General features: G+C 39.5%; 2 protein-coding genes across 5 annotated transcripts in view; both read left to right on the top strand.

Moving 5' to 3' along the window:
• Zfp91 (ZFP91 zinc finger protein, atypical E3 ubiquitin ligase) overlaps positions 1-9035 on the top strand; it is a 30969-nt gene extending 21934 nt beyond the window's left edge. For 3 of the 4 annotated variants that reach the window (XM_038349855.1, XM_038347674.1, XM_038349081.1), the window contains 2 exons: positions 4793-4892; positions 5318-8292. In XM_038349855.1, coding sequence (XP_038205783.1) covers positions 4793-4892; positions 5318-5828 — 611 coding nt within the window. In that variant the 3' untranslated portion in view covers positions 5829-8292. Of the gene's footprint in view, positions 1-4792; positions 4893-5317; positions 8293-8602 lie in introns of those variants that run through there. The other variant, XM_038348421.1, reaches the window with a different exon arrangement.
• Positions 9036-9171: 136 nt separating this feature from the next.
• Cntf (ciliary neurotrophic factor) lies at positions 9172-13670 on the top strand. The gene is made up of 2 exons (XM_038310123.2): positions 9172-10705; positions 11529-13670. Exons 1-2 carry the CDS (start codon positions 10592-10594, stop codon positions 12015-12017), a joined length of 603 nt encoding a protein of 200 aa, XP_038166051.1. The 5' UTR covers positions 9172-10591; the 3' UTR covers positions 12018-13670.
• The last annotated feature ends 3969 nt before the right edge of the window (positions 13671-17639 follow it).

The following is a 17639-nucleotide window of genomic DNA, read 5'->3' as shown; positions in this document are numbered from 1 at the left end:
TTTTAAAAAGTGTGAATATTATAGGTTGTAATCAGCTAATGCTTTAGAACTTTTACTGCTTGGCTTCTGAGAATTTTTTTGTGCTGGGGCTGTTGATCTTTTACTAAGGATATATTCTGTGTCAGCTATGAACTTAACATAGCTGTGCTGATCTCTCCACTCAACACCACTAAGCCATGTTTTATACTTAAGAATCTAGAACTTTAGAAGAAGTAAACAGTTTGCCAATGATCACCTAATTAATTAAATAAGCTTTCTATTCTACTTCAAGCAGTTACTGATCAGCAAAGATACTTGGTAGTAGCTATTAGGGAATAAAAGTAGAATGAACATTAATGAGAAAGCCTAAACAGTAAAGGGAGTTTACTTTCATTTATGTTTTTCCATTAAATAGCTTGAGATGATTATATCTGTGGAGATCATAAAAACTAGTTACGGAATTTGTTGCTAATTCCTATATAAACAGCTCAAAAACTGAAGCTGACTAATGTGTATTATGGAATAGGCTCAAATTCTATTCATTTATAGCCACTGACCATCTTAGTGAAATTCTGCTTTAAATATGGATTGAGTTGCCTATTAATAGTATATTGTACTAAATGGATATGTCTCGCATTTGATAATTACATGTGTTATCTCCTCAGTCTTGGATAGTAAGACTAATAATTCCCCTTGAAAGAATATGTCCCTCCCCTAACTGATAATGATGTACATACTCTCATACAGGCAAGTTACTTAACTTTTCATTTTTCCTTAACTGTAAATTACAGGTACCAATATGACAGGCTAATTATAATAAATATGAAATGAGATAACATTTTTGTATGTCACATAGAACTTGCTACATAGTAGACATTTGCAAGATACCAGGATATGAACTCTTGGACATTAATTTCCCCAAGATCTACAATCATTTCTTCATACTATATAAGCTGAAGAAGGAAAAAAAAGCCTGCTATTTTGCTCCTGAATACAGGCTTTTTTTGTTTGTTTTTTGTTCTTCCTCTATACTGTTTTTGTCCCACTGAAAGTCTTCCCGACAGCAAGCTTAGACTATTTTAACTAAATACCACAGTCTACTATGAGAAACTTTTATTTGGTTATAAGTTCAGAATGTTAGCTTTTCCTTTAAAAATTAGTTTATGCAGACCTTCTTTGTAAATGTAACTTTTCAAGTGGTTGCCCCACACATTTGCTGTGCTTCATGAGTGCTAAAATATTCTGATCTGTCAGTCAGGAAGCTTTTAAGGGGGACATATGAGTGATACGCTTGCTCCTGTGTTAGAACTGTATTTTCAGACCTTGTGTAGTGTGCAACACAGAATATCCAGCATTGGCATCATTTGGGTTTTTGCTCGCCCCCTCTCATATGTGATGAATCAGCAATTCATTAGTATGTCCAAGGTGATTGTTATGTGTTTAAATTTGAGGAAAAACAGCTCGTTCCTCAGCCTCCTGAATGAGCCACTTACTGGCTGCTACACATGTTAAAACTATTTGGAAAAGAGTATTAAAGTAGATATTGTTGATGACTTAAGATGTTTTTACTGTGATTGCATCAAGTAGTTTTAAATGTAATAGAAAATGTAGTGGTTATTAAACAAATTATTCAACATACCTTAGTCCTTTGGCTACTTAACCAAGTAGTAGAAATTCAGTGCAATGATCCTTTATGAATTCAGTGCAATGATCCTTTATGTCATTGATTCCACATTATGCGAGATTCATTTAAGTTTCTGTGAAACTTGAAGTGACGAAGGTAATTACAGTGGAATGAGGAGATACTTGAATGGTGCAGAAGATGCAGGGTGGCAAATAAAGATTTTATTTGAAATATTATCTAGTTATCATTTAACCTGAAATGGAATGTTTACTGTTTAGATATGGATCAGCTTGTTCCAGTAGAAAATCATATTGTTTGTATCTGGTTTTTTTTAATGTTAGATTGTTTTCATGTGACAATCTGAAAAAGTTATTTTAAAAAATAAAACCGACAGAAAGTGCACTAATGTCTTAGTTACGGTTCTGTTGCTGTGAGAAAACAGCATTACCAGTGCACCTCTTTTAATATAAAGAAAAAAAATGCTTTATTTTATTAAAGAACAGCATTTAATTGGGAGCTTGCTTACAAGGTCAGACAGAGTGTTAGTCCATTGTCATGGCAGCGGGTAGGCATGGCACTGGGGAAGTAGCTGAGAGCTCATCTAATCTACAAGTTGCAGGCCAAAAGAGAGACTGTGCCTAGTTTGGGCTTTTGAAACCTCAAAGCCAACCCCTAGTGAGTTCTCTCCAGCATGGCCATACCTCCTAATCCTTCCTAAGTAGTTCACGGTCTGAGAGTCAGATTCTAATATGTGAGCCTACAGGGCCATTCTCATTCAGACCACCATAAAAATCCTAACCAGTTTATTCAGTATTCTGGAATGTTGGTACAGCTGGGATTGAGGTTCTGGTTTTCTTATTTATAGATTTTGGTTTGAGTGGGTTTTGTTTCTGTTTTTTGAAGCAAGGTTAGCTATGTAGCCCTAGCTGGCCTGGAACTCTCTATGTAGTCTCATAAAGAGATCTGGCTGACTCTGCTTCCTGAGTGCTGGTACTAGCCTTGTTACTCCAATTTATGTACTGATATCTGAAGATTTGGAGATAGGACCCACAAGTGATAGAGAACTTTTGTCTTTCTTCATCGGGTTACCCAACTCAGTATATTTTCTAGTTCCATCCATTTACTTGGAAATTTTGTGATTTCATTTTTCTTCACAACTGAATGGAACATTGTATATATATACCACTTTTCATTATTCATTCATCAGTTGAAAGACATTAAGTTTGGTTCTGTTTTCCTAGCTACTGTAGAGTAGCAGTGAAGCTGACTGTACAAGCATCTGTAGAGTAGAATGTCAAGTCCTTTGGGCATTGTCAGAGTGGAATAGCTGGACCATTTGATAGAGTTATTTTTAGATTTTTAAGGATTCTCCACACTGATTTCCAAAGTGTCTATATGCAAATCCCAATAACAGTGGATGAAGGTTCCTTCCTCCACTCAGCATTTGTTGTCAGTTGTTTTGTTAGTCATTCTGGCAGGGATAAGATGGAATTATTTTCATTTGTATTTCACTAGTTGCTGAAGATGATGAACACTTTTTGTGATGTTTCTTAGCCACTTTTATTTCTTCTTTTGCAAGTCTGTTCAGATCCATAGCTCATTTTTTGAAATGGATTGTTTTCTTGATTCTTTGTTTTTTGTTTTTTATATATTCTGTATACTTACCCTCTGTCAAATGTGTAGCAGGCATAGGTTCTTACCCACTTTGTAGGATTCCTCTTCGCTCAGTTTTCTTAGCTGTACAAAAGCTTTGATTTTATGAGACACTTGTGGTTTGAATGAAAATGACCTCATATGCTCATAGGGATTGGCATTATTGGGAAGTGTAGCTTTGTTGGAGTAGATGTGGTGTTGTTGAAGTGTGTCAGTGGTCTCATAAACTCAAGCCAGGCAGAGTGGGTCATTGTCTCTTTGTGCTACCAGATGTAGACCTCCCAGCTACCTCCCCAGCACCACATCTGCCTGCATGCCATCATGTTTCCAGCTATGGCATTAATGAACTAAATCTGAACTGTAAGCTAGCCCCAGTTAAATATCTTCCTTTTTAAGAGTTTCTGTGGTTATGGTGTATCTTCACAGCAATAAAACCCTAAGAGAACCCCACTTGTCAGTTGTTGGTGTTAATTCCTGGGCGAATAGAATCATATTCAGAAAGTCTTTTCTACACCTTTATCTTAGGTTTTTTTCTAGCGGTGTCTCATGATTCATACTGAGGTCTTTGATCCATTTGGAGTTAATTTTTGTGCAAGGTGGTAAATATGGGCCTGGTTTCAGTAGACATCTCATTTTCCCAGTATAATTTCATGAAAATGCTCTACTGTTTGTCTCTACTGTTTGTGTTTGGGATGCTTTTATTAAATTTTATAGTCAAATGTTTTGTGAAAAACTTTCATGTGTCTATTGAGATGATCTTATGGTGATTTTTTTTTATTTTAAGCCCCTTTGATTTATTTATTTCTGGGTTCTAGAATTATATTTTATTCTATTTAAAAAACAAACTTTTTTTCATTTTACATACCAATCCCAGTTCCTACTCCCTTCCCTCCTCCCATCCCCTACGCCTTCCTCTTACTTCCTCCTCCCACCCCCCATCCACTCCCCAGAGAGGGAAAGGCACATGGCTTTGGGAAAGGTCCAAGGCCCTCACTACTGTATCTAGGCTGAGCAAGGTATTGCTCGAAAGAGAATGGGTTCCAAAAAGCCAGTACAAACAGTAGGGATAAATCCTGGTGCCACTGCCAGTGGCCCTGCAGTCTGCCCCAGCCATAGTGTCACCCACATTCCAAGGGCCTAGTTTTTTCCCTGTCTAGCCGGAGTTGGTGAACTCCCATTAGCTCAGGTAAGCTGTTTCAGTGGGTATCCCATCATGGTCATGATCTCTTTGCTCATATTCTCACTCCTCCCACTCTTCGATTGAACTTCAGGAGCTCAGCGCAATGCTCCACTATGGCTTTCTGCCTCTTCTTCCATTAGTTTAAGCTTAGTTTTACTCTACTAAATGCATGGATGAAAAATACAATCAAAACAATACTTTCTGTTGTTAAATTTAGCTTCCTCAAAGTATTTACTCATTGCAAAGGGTGTTGTGTGCTATCGACTAACTGCCAGAACCCTTGCTCACCTGCGAACTGTAGAAAATACTTAGCAGGTGTCTTAATAGAACATTAACCACATTATTTTTCTTCTTAGATCAGAGGGATTATATCTGTGAATATTGTGCTCGGGCCTTCAAGAGTTCCCACAATCTGGCAGTACACCGAATGATTCACACGGGCGAGAAGCCATTACAGTGAGTATTTACTTACTATTGAATATCTGGGCAGGAAGGAGTACATTTACCTCACTTGGAGGTTTGTAGTCCATTATAAACATTTCAGTTGTCACTGCTGTTTGACTTTTACTAAGTGAAAGACTAGATAATATTATTAGTTTGAGAATTTATTCTGCCTTAACCACTTCCCACCCAGCCCAGCCCTCTTTTTGAAATAAGCCATAGAACCCAGTTTGTACTGCCTATATATTTGAGGATAGGACTGTACTTTCTTTTCTTTTTAATTTTCTTTTTTGCTGTTTCTTAAAGCAAACAATATTTTTCCTATCTAGTAGTTTCCTATTCCTTCATAAAATGTATGGGCTACGGATTAGTATGTGTATTCTTACTTGGCCCTTGATAAAGTTCTGCTTGATCATTCATTTCCTTTGGATTTTCTTTAGATGTGAGATCTGTGGATTTACTTGTCGACAAAAGGCATCCCTTAATTGGCACATGAAGAAGCATGACGCAGACTCCTTCTACCAATTTTCTTGCAATATCTGTGGCAAAAAATTTGAGAAGAAGGACAGCGTAGTGGCACACAAAGCAAAAAGCCACCCTGAGGTGCTGATTGCAGAAGCTCTGGCAGCCAATGCAGGCGCCCTCATCACCAGCACAGATATCTTGGGCACTAATCCAGAGCCCCTGACACAACCTGCAGATGCACAGGGGCTTCCTCTTCTTCCTGAGCCCTTGGGAAACTCAACATCTGGAGAGTGCCTACTGCTAGAAGCTGAAGGGATGTCAAAGTCATATTGCAGTGGGACAGAACGGGTGAGCCTTATGGCTGACGGGAAGATCTTTGTGGGAAGCGGCAGCAGTGGGGGCACTGAAGGGCTGGTCATGAACTCGGATATACTCGGTGCTACCACAGAGGTTCTGATTGAAGATTCAGACTCTACTGGACCTTAGTGCAAAGGAAGACTTTGGGCACTGGGACAGTACAGACTTTGTATTTAAATGACAAAAAAGGACAAAAAAATTTAAAGCATTTAAAATCTAGTAAAATAACTGAAGGGCCTGCTCTTTGCATTGTGGATCGCAGCACACACACACACACAACTCACACACAGAGAGACTTTCTCTCATCCCTTTCCCTCCCTCTCCTGAATTTCCCTCCCTTATCCTTAAAATATTGATGTTGCCTTTATCAGAAAGGTCATTGAAAAAGCAGCAGTATACTTGGTTCCAGCCAGCAGCTGACTTCCTGCTCATCAGCAGATCTCCTTTTCCCAACCTATAACTGATGTGCTCTGGATCAGCTTTTAACTCATAGTAGTATATTACTATCATCTAAATCTTTTCTCCTCTACTGCTGCCCTATGGCTCTGGCTTCTCCCCACTGCAACAACCAACACTTATCCTCAAATATTATATAATTCTATTTTCTGGAGGCTGGCAGCTTGACTTGGCACTTTAGGGCCCCTTAGCAAGATGCTGTTAAAACAGCACACATCTCATCCCCTTCCATTACTCACTGAGTTTGAGGAAGGAAGGATACATGGGGACCACCTCCCTCCTCTTCAATGGATCCCAGCACCTCAGTCCCCCCCTCCTAAACCTCCATATGGCTCTTAATGGTGCTCAATTGCTTGGAAGCAGGCTCCCAAGAAAGAGGGGACTGCCCTTTGTACAGTCTTTCTGGCTGTAAGACGGGGCTCTATGTCAGTGAGAAAAGTCCCAGGCTAATGGCAGAAATTTGCACTTTGAACATGTGTGTTTTTGTGTTGTGGAACCTGAGATTCCTTATTTATTAATGGAAAGTCTGATTTTTTTGGGGGGGGAGGGTCTTTGTTGCTATGTTTTGTGGGGCTGGGAGAGTAGATTATTCTGACATGGGATCCTTCCTATAAGAGGTACTTTGAAGGCAAGGCTTAGAGTTAAAGAAGCACAGCCAGCCTCTAAAATCATAGTTTTCCAGTGGCCTTTACAGAAAGCTGGTCCTCAGCACTAACAGAATCACTACAGTAGCCTAGTGCTTTTTTGGAAGCCTTAGGGAAGGTTGATGGGTTTGTGGTAACTAGAGTGCTCTTGGAGATACACAAGGATTTGAGGGGATGAGGAATGTTACTCAAGGTCTGAATCACACAAAAGATTTTTTTCTTCTGTGAATCTTTTTCTTTTTGTCCTCACCATTTCTGTGCATTTATCTCCCTGCTGACCTAATTCCGGCCCCTTGTTTTGCCTGTGGTTTTGGTTTGTCATTGGTTATTCCAGCTCTTGATTAGTGGAAGACCAGACCCTATCATTCATGAAGGACAGACAAAATTAAGAGTTCTGGAGTTTGGGTTTAGAGAAAACTGTTGTGTCATATTTCCCCTGTAGAAGGAACAAAGTTTGAATAGACAAAAGCAAAGGTTAAAAAAAAAAATCTGTGTGATAATGTCTTTGGCTGTCCCCAAATTATCTATTTTCCTTGGAGTAGGGATTTTTAATGCATTGTGGATTATCACTGTCATTGGGAGACGCAGATTGTGTTTTTACATGTTTATACCTCTCAGAAGACTAAAACCCTAATTGAGCATTGAGCTCACTTTTTTGAGAATTAGGAGTGCAGTTCCTCCCTGTGTGCTTCAGAATCTGCCATTGAAGACCTGGCCAGTTACCAGAAATACATGATGACTGTTGGGAAAATTAAGAGTCTGAGAACAAAATAAGGAACAGCTTGTTTTTCACAAACACTAAAGCTATGGAGTTTATCAAATTTTCTCTGCTTAATTTTTTTCCCCAAAAAATGTCATCTCTGAAAGACGTTTACTGTACACCCACCAATGTCACTGGTTGGGATGCCGGGGAGGAGGGCGGAAGACACCTACAGGAACAATCTTAAACACATTATTGTTAACTCTAAAGTGTTGCAGACTTTGCCATCCTTCCATATGTGGGGAGAGAAGGCATGAAGATAGGCTTTCCTGCCCCACAGAGTTTAACTTTGGTGCATTGATTTGAAATGTGCATTGACTTTGGTGCATTGGTATACAGATTTGGAAATACTGTAAGAGCAATTATAAATGGGACAGCAGCAGAGTTGCTCTACATGATACTGTTTCTCTACCTACTATCTGTATCCTACACTTAGCCTTTGCTTTTCACATTTAGACTGATTTCATTTAGAGTGGTTACTCATCAAATATAGTCACCCACAGAAAAGCAGACTGCATTGTAAACATCTCTTCTTTCTGGGACGGGGAGAAATATGTTCTTTTCTGTACCTCACTCCCCTCCCCATGAAAGCAACTAGTTACAATAATTAGAAACTTCCTGTCCTCATTTGGGGGAGGGGGCGTAAAGGAGACTGGGTCATCTTCATAGCTACCGTTTGCTGACAATAAATTATTGTAGCGGTTTGCAATAAATTTTAAAATATTTTTATGAACTTTATTTTTTTTCTTTTGAGAACAAGTGCTAGCATAGTACTATATGAGCAAACTAAGCACCATTACCAATTACTTTATTCCCATGCCACTCATTTAATTGTCCTTTAAAGAGTCCTTTTAATCTTAAGAATGGATAGATATTTCATACACATATCTTATTATCTTTTAAATAACTAGTCATACCTCCATTTTCAATTGGCAATTCCAAATTTTATGGATATAGTTGTGATAATTATTCGGTATTTCTGGGAGTTATGTATACTCCTTGCTGGCATATTTTGCATAATTAGACCCTTACACATTTTACAGGGTTTAGTCGGACACTGGCTGGGAGTCCTGGGAATGAGCACAGAAAACATCGTCATAGAGCACTTGGACCTCCCTCGCACCTGTTTGGAGGAAGATTGTGAACTCTACCACCAACCTAAGTGAGGTCTTACAGCCTTGCTACAGAACAGTTTCGCTCCTGTCTTTCTTCCAATTTTCCATATACTTAAGAAAATCAGAACATTGTAATGGGGCAGTTATATTTCCTAAAAGCTTTTCTTGCCTGTTGAAATGTGCAGGACCCTTTTCCTGTGATGAGAGATAGACGGTTACTTGATCTAGGTTTAAAAGTTATGTAAAAAAAATTATAATAAAAGGGATACTTTGCTTTTAAAAATCTTGTTTCCTCTTAATCTAGGTAATCATATTCAAAATAAGTATGTAAAGAAGAAAAATAAAAGTTGTCTTCCTGGAAGCAACTATTCTTCCTTGGTTGTACTGAGTTAGTCATCCAAGAGTAAAACAGTTGATGCTGTTAAGTGAAGAAAACAGATGCCTCCAGGGTAGGCTTTTGTATGCTGCTATTTGCTCTTTATTGAAAGTTGGGTAGCGGTTCTAATGCTGAGATGCCTCATAGCTCTGTATTTGGCAGACTCCAAATGGGCGTTTCAGTTGCTTGCTCAAGGTTATTAAAGATACTGTGAAGTACAGTTTACTCTGATAATAACAGAACCTTGGTTGCATTTAACATTAGTGCTTCTTGACAACGCTTTTAATACCCATGTCAAGTTAGGATTTAAAAAAGAAAACATAGTCTAACCTTGATTAAAAGTTCAGTGGCAGTCATTCCTCATTTATTGTTTGCCTATGTCAATTCACTCCTGAGATGGTCTATGTTTGAACTTCTTGGCAACATTTGATATGAAATAGGGACAGTCACTGACCCATTTAAGGACGAAACTTTGAAACTTCAGCCAATAGCATCACCCAGTGACTACAGTACAATAGAATGAAAGCTCTGTAAGCACCTTTTAACTCTTTTGTCCTCGTTTCAAAACCTTGTTCATTCTCTTGTTAGCATGGAGTATGACTGGGACTGGGAAGAAAAAGAAGCGTGTTGTCACTTGAGTAAAACTGCCTGAGAAATGTTACCAAGTAGGGTTGGGTGTTTCCTTTGGGAGAGAACAGGCCTAAACAGTGCCTTTCACATCCTGTAGCTACTAGGAAGGCTCCATGATTGAGATTAGAGATGCTCCTTTAGCTAATTTTTAAACAAGTTTAACCTTATGAGGGATAGGAATGGAAAGATGCTACAAAAGACCTGCATCACATAGTCTTTGTCTTGCACAAAACAGAAGCTGTACAAAGAAGTCATAAAGTTGGGAAGGGGGGAGAATAAACCCAAAGACCAGTGTAGAAACACAAGTCTAGTTTACTTCTTTGAGGAAAGTTTCTTATATCAAATGAGAAAACTTTACTTTTACCTCCAAAGAATACTAATATTTAGCCCAGAATTAATCTAAGAATCATGAAGTTTAAATATTAGAGCATATTAACTGACCCATTTGATAAATGGCACTTAGTAATATACTTTGCCATGCTAAAAAAAATTTAGACTGTAGAAAGCAGAATAAAATCAACAGATTATATGTGTAAATAACAGACTATGTTAGGCAGGGTGGGTGTCATGAGGATTAGTGTGATAGTGACCTTGTTGCTAAGTGCAAAAGCAAAACAATGACATAAAAACAAGTGCTGAGTACTGAGTGGAGGAGAGAGATGGAGGCAGACACTGCAGCGGTGGGGGGAAGACTGATTAAAAGGGCCCTTTGATTCCACAGGCACAAAAATCCACAGCCAGGAATTTGCTGCCACCTCTGAGTCAGGCAGGGGGTGGGGATGGGGGTGCACAATCCCATTAGAGAATGCCCAGTGGATTTAGTCTGTGGGAGTCACATTTCTTATTTGGCCCTGTGAAGACAGAAGCAAACCAGCTAGCTCACTTGTTTCCTGGGACAGTTGATTTAGGGGATGGCTTTTGCAGAGCATTCACCTCTGACCCTGCACCGCCGGGACCTCTGTAGCCGTTCTATCTGGCTAGCAAGGAAGATTCGCTCAGACCTGACTGCTCTTATGGAATCTTACGTAAGTTGTCTATTTTGCTGTTGTCTGTTTTTAACTCTTCTAGTTCAACTCTTAACCATCATGTTCCAACCCCATAACCAGTTATGAAAACTCTAGTCTTAATGGTCATTCATATATTAAACACCTGTAATTTGGCATGGCTTCTCCCTTGAGAAAACTCATGTAACCTTAACTGTCTTCTCGAGACAGGTCTTTTCTTGAATGAGAAGATGGAATATTTGGTTGCCTTTTTTCTGAACCCTACCAGGATAGACAGTAGATACTTTTAAGTTTTGGTTCTTCATAAAATTTTTGAGCTTTGTAAATAAAAGGGCTATAGGATTAGGAAGAACCTTATGGAATTTTAGAGAAAGTTTAGTTTCCCTCTGAACAGTATAAGCTACCTATATACGTTTTAATTTTCTACATCGAAGTATACCTGTAACTAAAGAGATTTCCTAGAATATTCACTAGAGTCTTGTGAAAATGTTAAATTAACCATGGAGTTCTGGGCTTGTTTTCTTATGAAAGGCCTGCTGTGATAATATTCCAGGCCTCTGGTAAAGTTGGAAATTTATGTTCTCTGAGAATTGATAACTTTTGAAAAGCCTTGCCATTTATAAGACTAATGGTTACCCTATTAAAGCCATTTCCTATTGTATTCTAAGGGATTGATCTCACTGTGAGAGTGGACAGTGGGGAGAGTGAAATTAAGGTAGCACTGCAAGATCATGGCTCCCCAAATGAAGGGTTTCTATTTACAGCTTGGATCAGTGTTTATTTGTGATTGGAAAATGGAATTGAGATGATAATGGAACATAAGTTTTGCTCTGTCCTTGGCCAGGTGAAGCATCAGGGCCTGAATAAAAATATCAACCTGGATTCTGTGGATGGCGTGCCAGTGGCAAGCACTGATCGCTGGAGTGAGATGACTGAGGCAGAGCGACTCCAAGAGAACCTCCAGGCTTACCGCACCTTCCACAGGATGTTGGCCAAGCTTCTAGAAGACCAGAGAGTGCATTTCACCCCAGCTGAAGGTGACTTCCATCAGGCAATACATACTCTTCTGCTCCAGGTTTCTGCCTTTGCCTACCAGCTAGAGGAGTTAATGGTGCTGCTGGAACAGAAGATCCCTGAAAATGAGGTTGATGGGACACCTGTTGCTATTGGAGATGGTGGCCTCTTTGAGAAGAAGCTATGGGGCCTGAAGGTCCTTCAAGAGCTTTCACAGTGGACTGTGAGGTCTATCCATGACCTCCGTGTCATTTCTTCTCATCAGATGGGAATCACAGCACATGAGAGCCATTATGGGGCCAAGGACAAGCAAATGTAGCAGTTAGCCCTTCCCTCTCATTTTTCGTTCTGCTGAGATATAGATAGTTCCCTGAGGCCTTGTTTTCCCAGAACCAATTATTGAAAACCTTAAACCACAAGCAGTTTCATCAAGTAGGCTTGACCCACATTTGAACAGATTGATATACATGGTTATTCTGGGTGTATGCATATGTACGTACATTTTTGTTTGTACTGGTGGTATAATAGAGTAGAAACAAGGGAAATAGCCTCCCGCCTTAGAGCTTTAATGTCCCTGATACTGATACTAAGTGACCTTTCTAGGCATTTAACAGCCTTTCAAGCAGAAGAGAAATTGTAACTAGTTCTGATTGACTTCTGAAAAGACTGGATAAACAAATTGGAAGTCCTAGTCTATCACTATTCAAACTACCATAATAATATTGGTGTGCTGAGGCAGTGAGTGCCATAGCTTTATGTATATTCTATATAACTTTACATCTTTGTCTCAGAGGGTTAGATGTATCTTGTAATCTATCCCTAGCACTGAAAAGCAAGCAGCCTTTTGTTACATATCCTCAGAAGTCAGCAGCAGATGTCCAAGTGTTTGTTGCCCATACCTGACAAAGAACAGCAACTACAAATCTGAAGATTCCATTTGGGTGAAAAATGGGGCCCAGTGTACTTCCACTTCCATACTTGGAAACAGAGGATATGCAATAACAGAATGGATAGTGTTGACTGTGTACTTGAGTATTGGGTTAATCATTGTTTATAGGAAGTTAACAGATCAGTGATAAGTACGCTATATAGATACTCGATAGTATGTGGAATGTTCAGGTTAAAGAGTCACAGAGCTCCATCACCTTATATTCTCTGGGCTTACTCATGAGGGGAGGATGAAGTCTAGTTGGTCCCCACTGAGAATGCCAGGGATTCTTAACACAGTAACACTCTGCTTTTAATGTTCTTGTGAGAGCCGCACAGCATGGAAGACTAGGAAACAGATGTCCCTGGGAAAGGTCTGTGCATTAGTGGTGCACTGTGATTCCAACAATTTGTATCATTGTTTTTTACTTATCTTTAGATAAACCTGAGAGATCTTGAGTTGAGGGCCCGAGTCTAATCATGACATCTTGCTTCATAAATGAGTGAACTATGCATGAGTCAGAGAGGGCTAACTTCCATAAGTTGCATGAGGTGGGGATATGTGACTCATTTTATGTGCTCTCCTATAATGGGTCCCATAAAGGCTAAAACTCTGATTAAGTACATGACCGTACTCAGCCAAGCATTGTAGTAGCTCAAGGGAAGTGAGACTCAGTTTTCTACTATGCATTTGTGAAAATACAGTTGTATATGTATAAAATAAAAAGATCAAAACTAGAATGGGATTATAAAGAATTAAAAGATCATTTAAAGCCACAAATAAATGTGCTTCCTGGGTTGATGGAGTATAATACAGAATAAACTCCAACAGCACAAAAAAAAAAGTTTGCTCATGAACACATCTGGACCTGGACCCAGCACCATAAAAGGCCTATTTTGTTTTATTCCATTTGTGATTGTGGTATACATATTTTTTCATTACGATAAAGTCTTATTTCATTTGTGCTTATTAAGTTCTGTTTGTCAGGAGCATCTTCCATTTAATAAAGTGTGTGTTAACAAGGTTCATGTTTAAAGAAGAAAAGTGTCTAAAATTTCATTATGAGGAATAAGATTACGAACAATCTGCATTGTGAGTGACCCCTCTTCTAGGGTTTTGTTTTGTGTTGTGTTTTGTTTTATCTCACAGGTGTGACAGATATTGCGGGATTTTCAGAAATCAGTGAGTCTGGCTTAAGCTCTTTGAGTTACATTTGAAAGAATGTGTATATAGGTTTCAATTGAAAGGCACCCAGACAAAGTACAAATATTGAAGGAGAAGAAATAGGAAGATGTCTGAGACTCTTTAGTGCCCTGCCCTACTATGTTGTCAGATATATCTTCAGGAAACTTGGTAGTCATGGCAGCATCCCAGGCACTCAGGAAATTAAAGGATTGGGAGTTTGAGGGTAGCTTGGACTACATAGTAAGAATGTATACACACACACCCCAAGAAGAAAAATAGAAATTTAAAGTATGTCTCTGAGCTGTGTGTAGAAATCTTTCAGGGAGAAATGGGGGGGGGGTGTGAATGGGAGATGTCTCAGTGGGTAGGAATATGTCCTAAAAGCATGAGGATTTGAATAAATACCCCAAAACATGTAAAAGCCGCGAGCATGGTTGTGTGTGCCTATAACGCCAGCATTGGTGAACAGGCAGAGTGGATCCTGGGAGCTCACTGTGTAAGTGTCCTGTGACATTATTTCAAGACAAAGACAATAATAGATGACTCTTGGTATCCCTCTCTGACCTCAGCGTGCATGCAAATTCACATGTACCACACATGTACACACACATGAATTTTTTTAAAGGGAGGGGGAACTGGGCATGGTACCTTTAATCACAGCACTCAAGAAGAAGAGGCAGGAAAATGCAGAGTTCAAGGCCAGTCTGGTTCTGTCCTAGGACTACATAGAGTGTCTCAAGGGGAGGGGGAATAAAAGGATAAATGAGTTCTTAGCCATATAACAAATATGAACATGTGTGAAAAGTTAATGTGTAGACAATGCATCATACCAGAAACGCACAAAACTGAATAAAGGGCTGTCAATGCCAATGTCATAGGTATCTTAATAATACAACAGTACTGCAGGCATACCTAGTTCTTGTTTGATTCTTTTCATAGCCTGTATGCCACTAAGGATCTTACTGGGATTGGGAGGAGCTTGGTTTTAGCATGGGACATGAAACCCAGTGCCTCACATAATAAGCACTCTACACGGAGTTCCAGTCCCAGCATTTGGAAAGGTATAGTTTTTAGTAATTCACAAAGGTGAGTGAGATTTTTCCTTAGATTGTATCCTTATTTCATAGACCTGTCTATAGAATCCCTAAAAAAATCATAAGATATATAAATTCAGTGCCTCACCTTCACATTGTTTAAAAAGAAATTCTACCCCACAGCCACCATAAAAAACAAATCCTTGAGGAGGGAAATTCTGTTTCCCTGAATTGCATTAATAAAGCTTGACAAATTCTCGGTAAGATGATGGTTTGAAACCCATAAATTTGTCCAAGCTTGAGGCCAAGCATGGAAAAGAATCAGCTTTAAGAAACGGAATTGAGGCAGAGTATAAAGTCATAGCACTGGTATTGCTGTTATTTCAGACTGCTCTGAATGAAAGCCCAATGAATGACACTGTTGTGATCTCTGTCCAGAGGGGTAAAGTCTGAAAAAGAGCTTCAAGTGACTTCTGATCATGCATCCTTGGGTCCTCATTGAGTACCAGAGCATTAGCTCATTTGTTGCTTGTAATTAAGGGTTAGCAACATAGAAAGCAGGCCTCCACCAAAATGAGGAATAGTGGTGGCTGAGTTGAGATTTCAATTGATTGTGGTGTGTGTGATATAATGTGGTTTAGGAACAGGGAATTCTTTAAAGAAATGGTTTGGCCTCAACTTCAAGCTTCATGGTTAAAAATGAACCCTCTGAATTCTGGTGCATTCAAAAGGAAAGGGCAGTAAAAATGATCTCACAACAAAAGCTTTTACAGAATTTTATCACTGATAGAAGAAATGTTTGGTGTTTAAAATAAATATCCATGTGCTTGAGATTCTTACCAAAAGAATGCTTCTTGGATCAATCTATTTTGAGCACATAGAAAATAAAAGATGCTAGAATGGCTAACAATAGAGTTCTTTTCTCAGCAAGACCACAAGTTACCTCTTTTATTTCTGTGTCTTTGGATGAACAAGGGGAATTTCAAGTGATTTCAACACTGGATGAAATGTAATCCTCTCAGCCAGGGCCAGGCTCAATCAAGCATGCTGGGTAATTCTCCATGATGCCAGGATAGTGGGCAAAAATCCCAGGGGCAGGCAGCCTGGAAAAGGCTGAGTGCCCCTACACAACCAGGCCAAATTTTCCTGCAACCCTCTGTAAATTCAATGACCTAAGCTGTAAATGAAGGTTTAATTTCAAATTGTTTTATTCCCAGTCTAGCCTTTGGCTGAGACAGATCTCTGAAGAATCTGTTTCTAGTTATTTTAGAGGTAGAAATTAAGTTGTGACAAACCACATAGGTGAAAATAAAATTGATGAGTCTGTATTTCTGCATGATGAGGTAGTAGGAAAGAACAAGGCATTTACTTGGCATATGAGACAACTTGACATTTGTGATATGTAATCCTTTGAGATACTATCTTCTTTCACAGATTAGGGAAATGACAGTGGGCATTAATTTGTTCAAATCTATTCCTCGAGCATATGACAGGGCTAAAGATTTAATTCTTGTCTCAAAGCTTTCTTCTACACTCATACCATGAGAGATCTGGTGACCAAGATCATCCAGTTCTGAAATCCACCCTCCACCTCTGCAGTTCACTTGGACAAAACCAGTATCAACCTGTCTCAAAGGGTAACAAAGCCAATTTAAGTTACCGACCTGGGACAAGTCACTTTCTCTGAGCTCCTCACTTATGAAATGGAAACGATGACAAATACCTGACCTCACAGGTTGTTACACAGTTCAGACAGATCATCTGTATGTACTTGTAAAAGGCATGTGAACTTCAAGTGTCTTTAATAACTCAAGTAGCTTAGATTCAAGTTACACTTTGGACTGAAGAGTGTGCTCTAAACATCTCAGAGATGGTCGTTTTCTTCCCAGGATGGACCTGATGGGGTCATAACCTAGTTTTTAGCTTGTTGACCTTAGGCTACAAAATGCCAACCCAACCTCACTCCCAGCCCTTAGGACTCCTACATTTCTGGAGAGTTTGAGGCACAGGTCATTCACTGCACACAGATCACTTCCCCTGCAGTATTGTCAGCCAGGCCTTGGAGACATCTGGCAGGCTGTAGACTGGGGAGCCAAGAAAACATGCAAACCTAGGCACCACCCAAGATGTGTTAAAGCATGCATTTAGACTCATCCCTCTTATACCCACACCCTCCTCTTAATACAGGAAAGAACTCAAACTTCATTTAGTCCTGTCCTTTATTAGGCCCCTAGTGTGAGGGAATCAAAGGCATTCCAAACTCTGCCACAGCATCCCAGTTCCAAAGAGAAAGAATAAGAACTGTATCTCTCTCTCTCTCTCTCTCTCTCTCTCTCTCTCTCTCTCTCTCTCTCTCTCTCTCTCTCTCTCCCCCCCTCTGTCTCTCTCTCTCTCTCTCTCTCTCTCTCTCCCCCCTCTGTCTGTCTCTCTCTCTCTCACACACACACACACCTCGCAAAGACACTACACCACACAATTCAGCCTCTCCATTAGACTTTCAGAAGGCATCAGCTGTCTGTTTCATCCTCAGCTCTTCAGCTCCTGTACCTCTAATAATCATTTGAAGCTCTAGGACTCCTAACTCCTTTGACACCCATAGCTTTAGCAACTCCTAACCCAGATACTTCCCAACCACAAGCTCTGTTGTAATATAAAGATCCTAAATCCTATCCCTCTCTGACATGATGAGAGATGTAGAATACATTCTAAATTTCCCAGGACTGAAGGCACCCAGAGAAGACTTTAAATAAAATTCTAATAAAGGTGCTTTCAGATCAGATGTTGATCTTTATGA

The sequence above is a fragment of the Arvicola amphibius genome, chromosome 1 (assembly GCF_903992535.2).
Source record: "Arvicola amphibius chromosome 1, mArvAmp1.2, whole genome shotgun sequence".
NCBI classification, from domain to species: Eukaryota; Metazoa; Chordata; class Mammalia; order Rodentia; family Cricetidae; genus Arvicola; species Arvicola amphibius.
Note: the sequence above shows the minus strand (reverse complement) of the source record. Positions and strands in the feature narration are given on the sequence as shown.

Bases quoted from the DNA above. Each gene is read 5' to 3' on its own strand.
- Cntf (XM_038310123.2), top strand. From the start codon at position 10,592: ATGGCTTTTGCAGAGCATTCACCTCTGACCCTGCACCGCCGGGACCTC. The intron at 10,706-11,528 runs GTAAGTTGTCTA...GTCCTTGGCCAG, and splicing joins CTGCTCTTATGGAATCTTAC to GTGAAGCATCAGGGCCTGAA.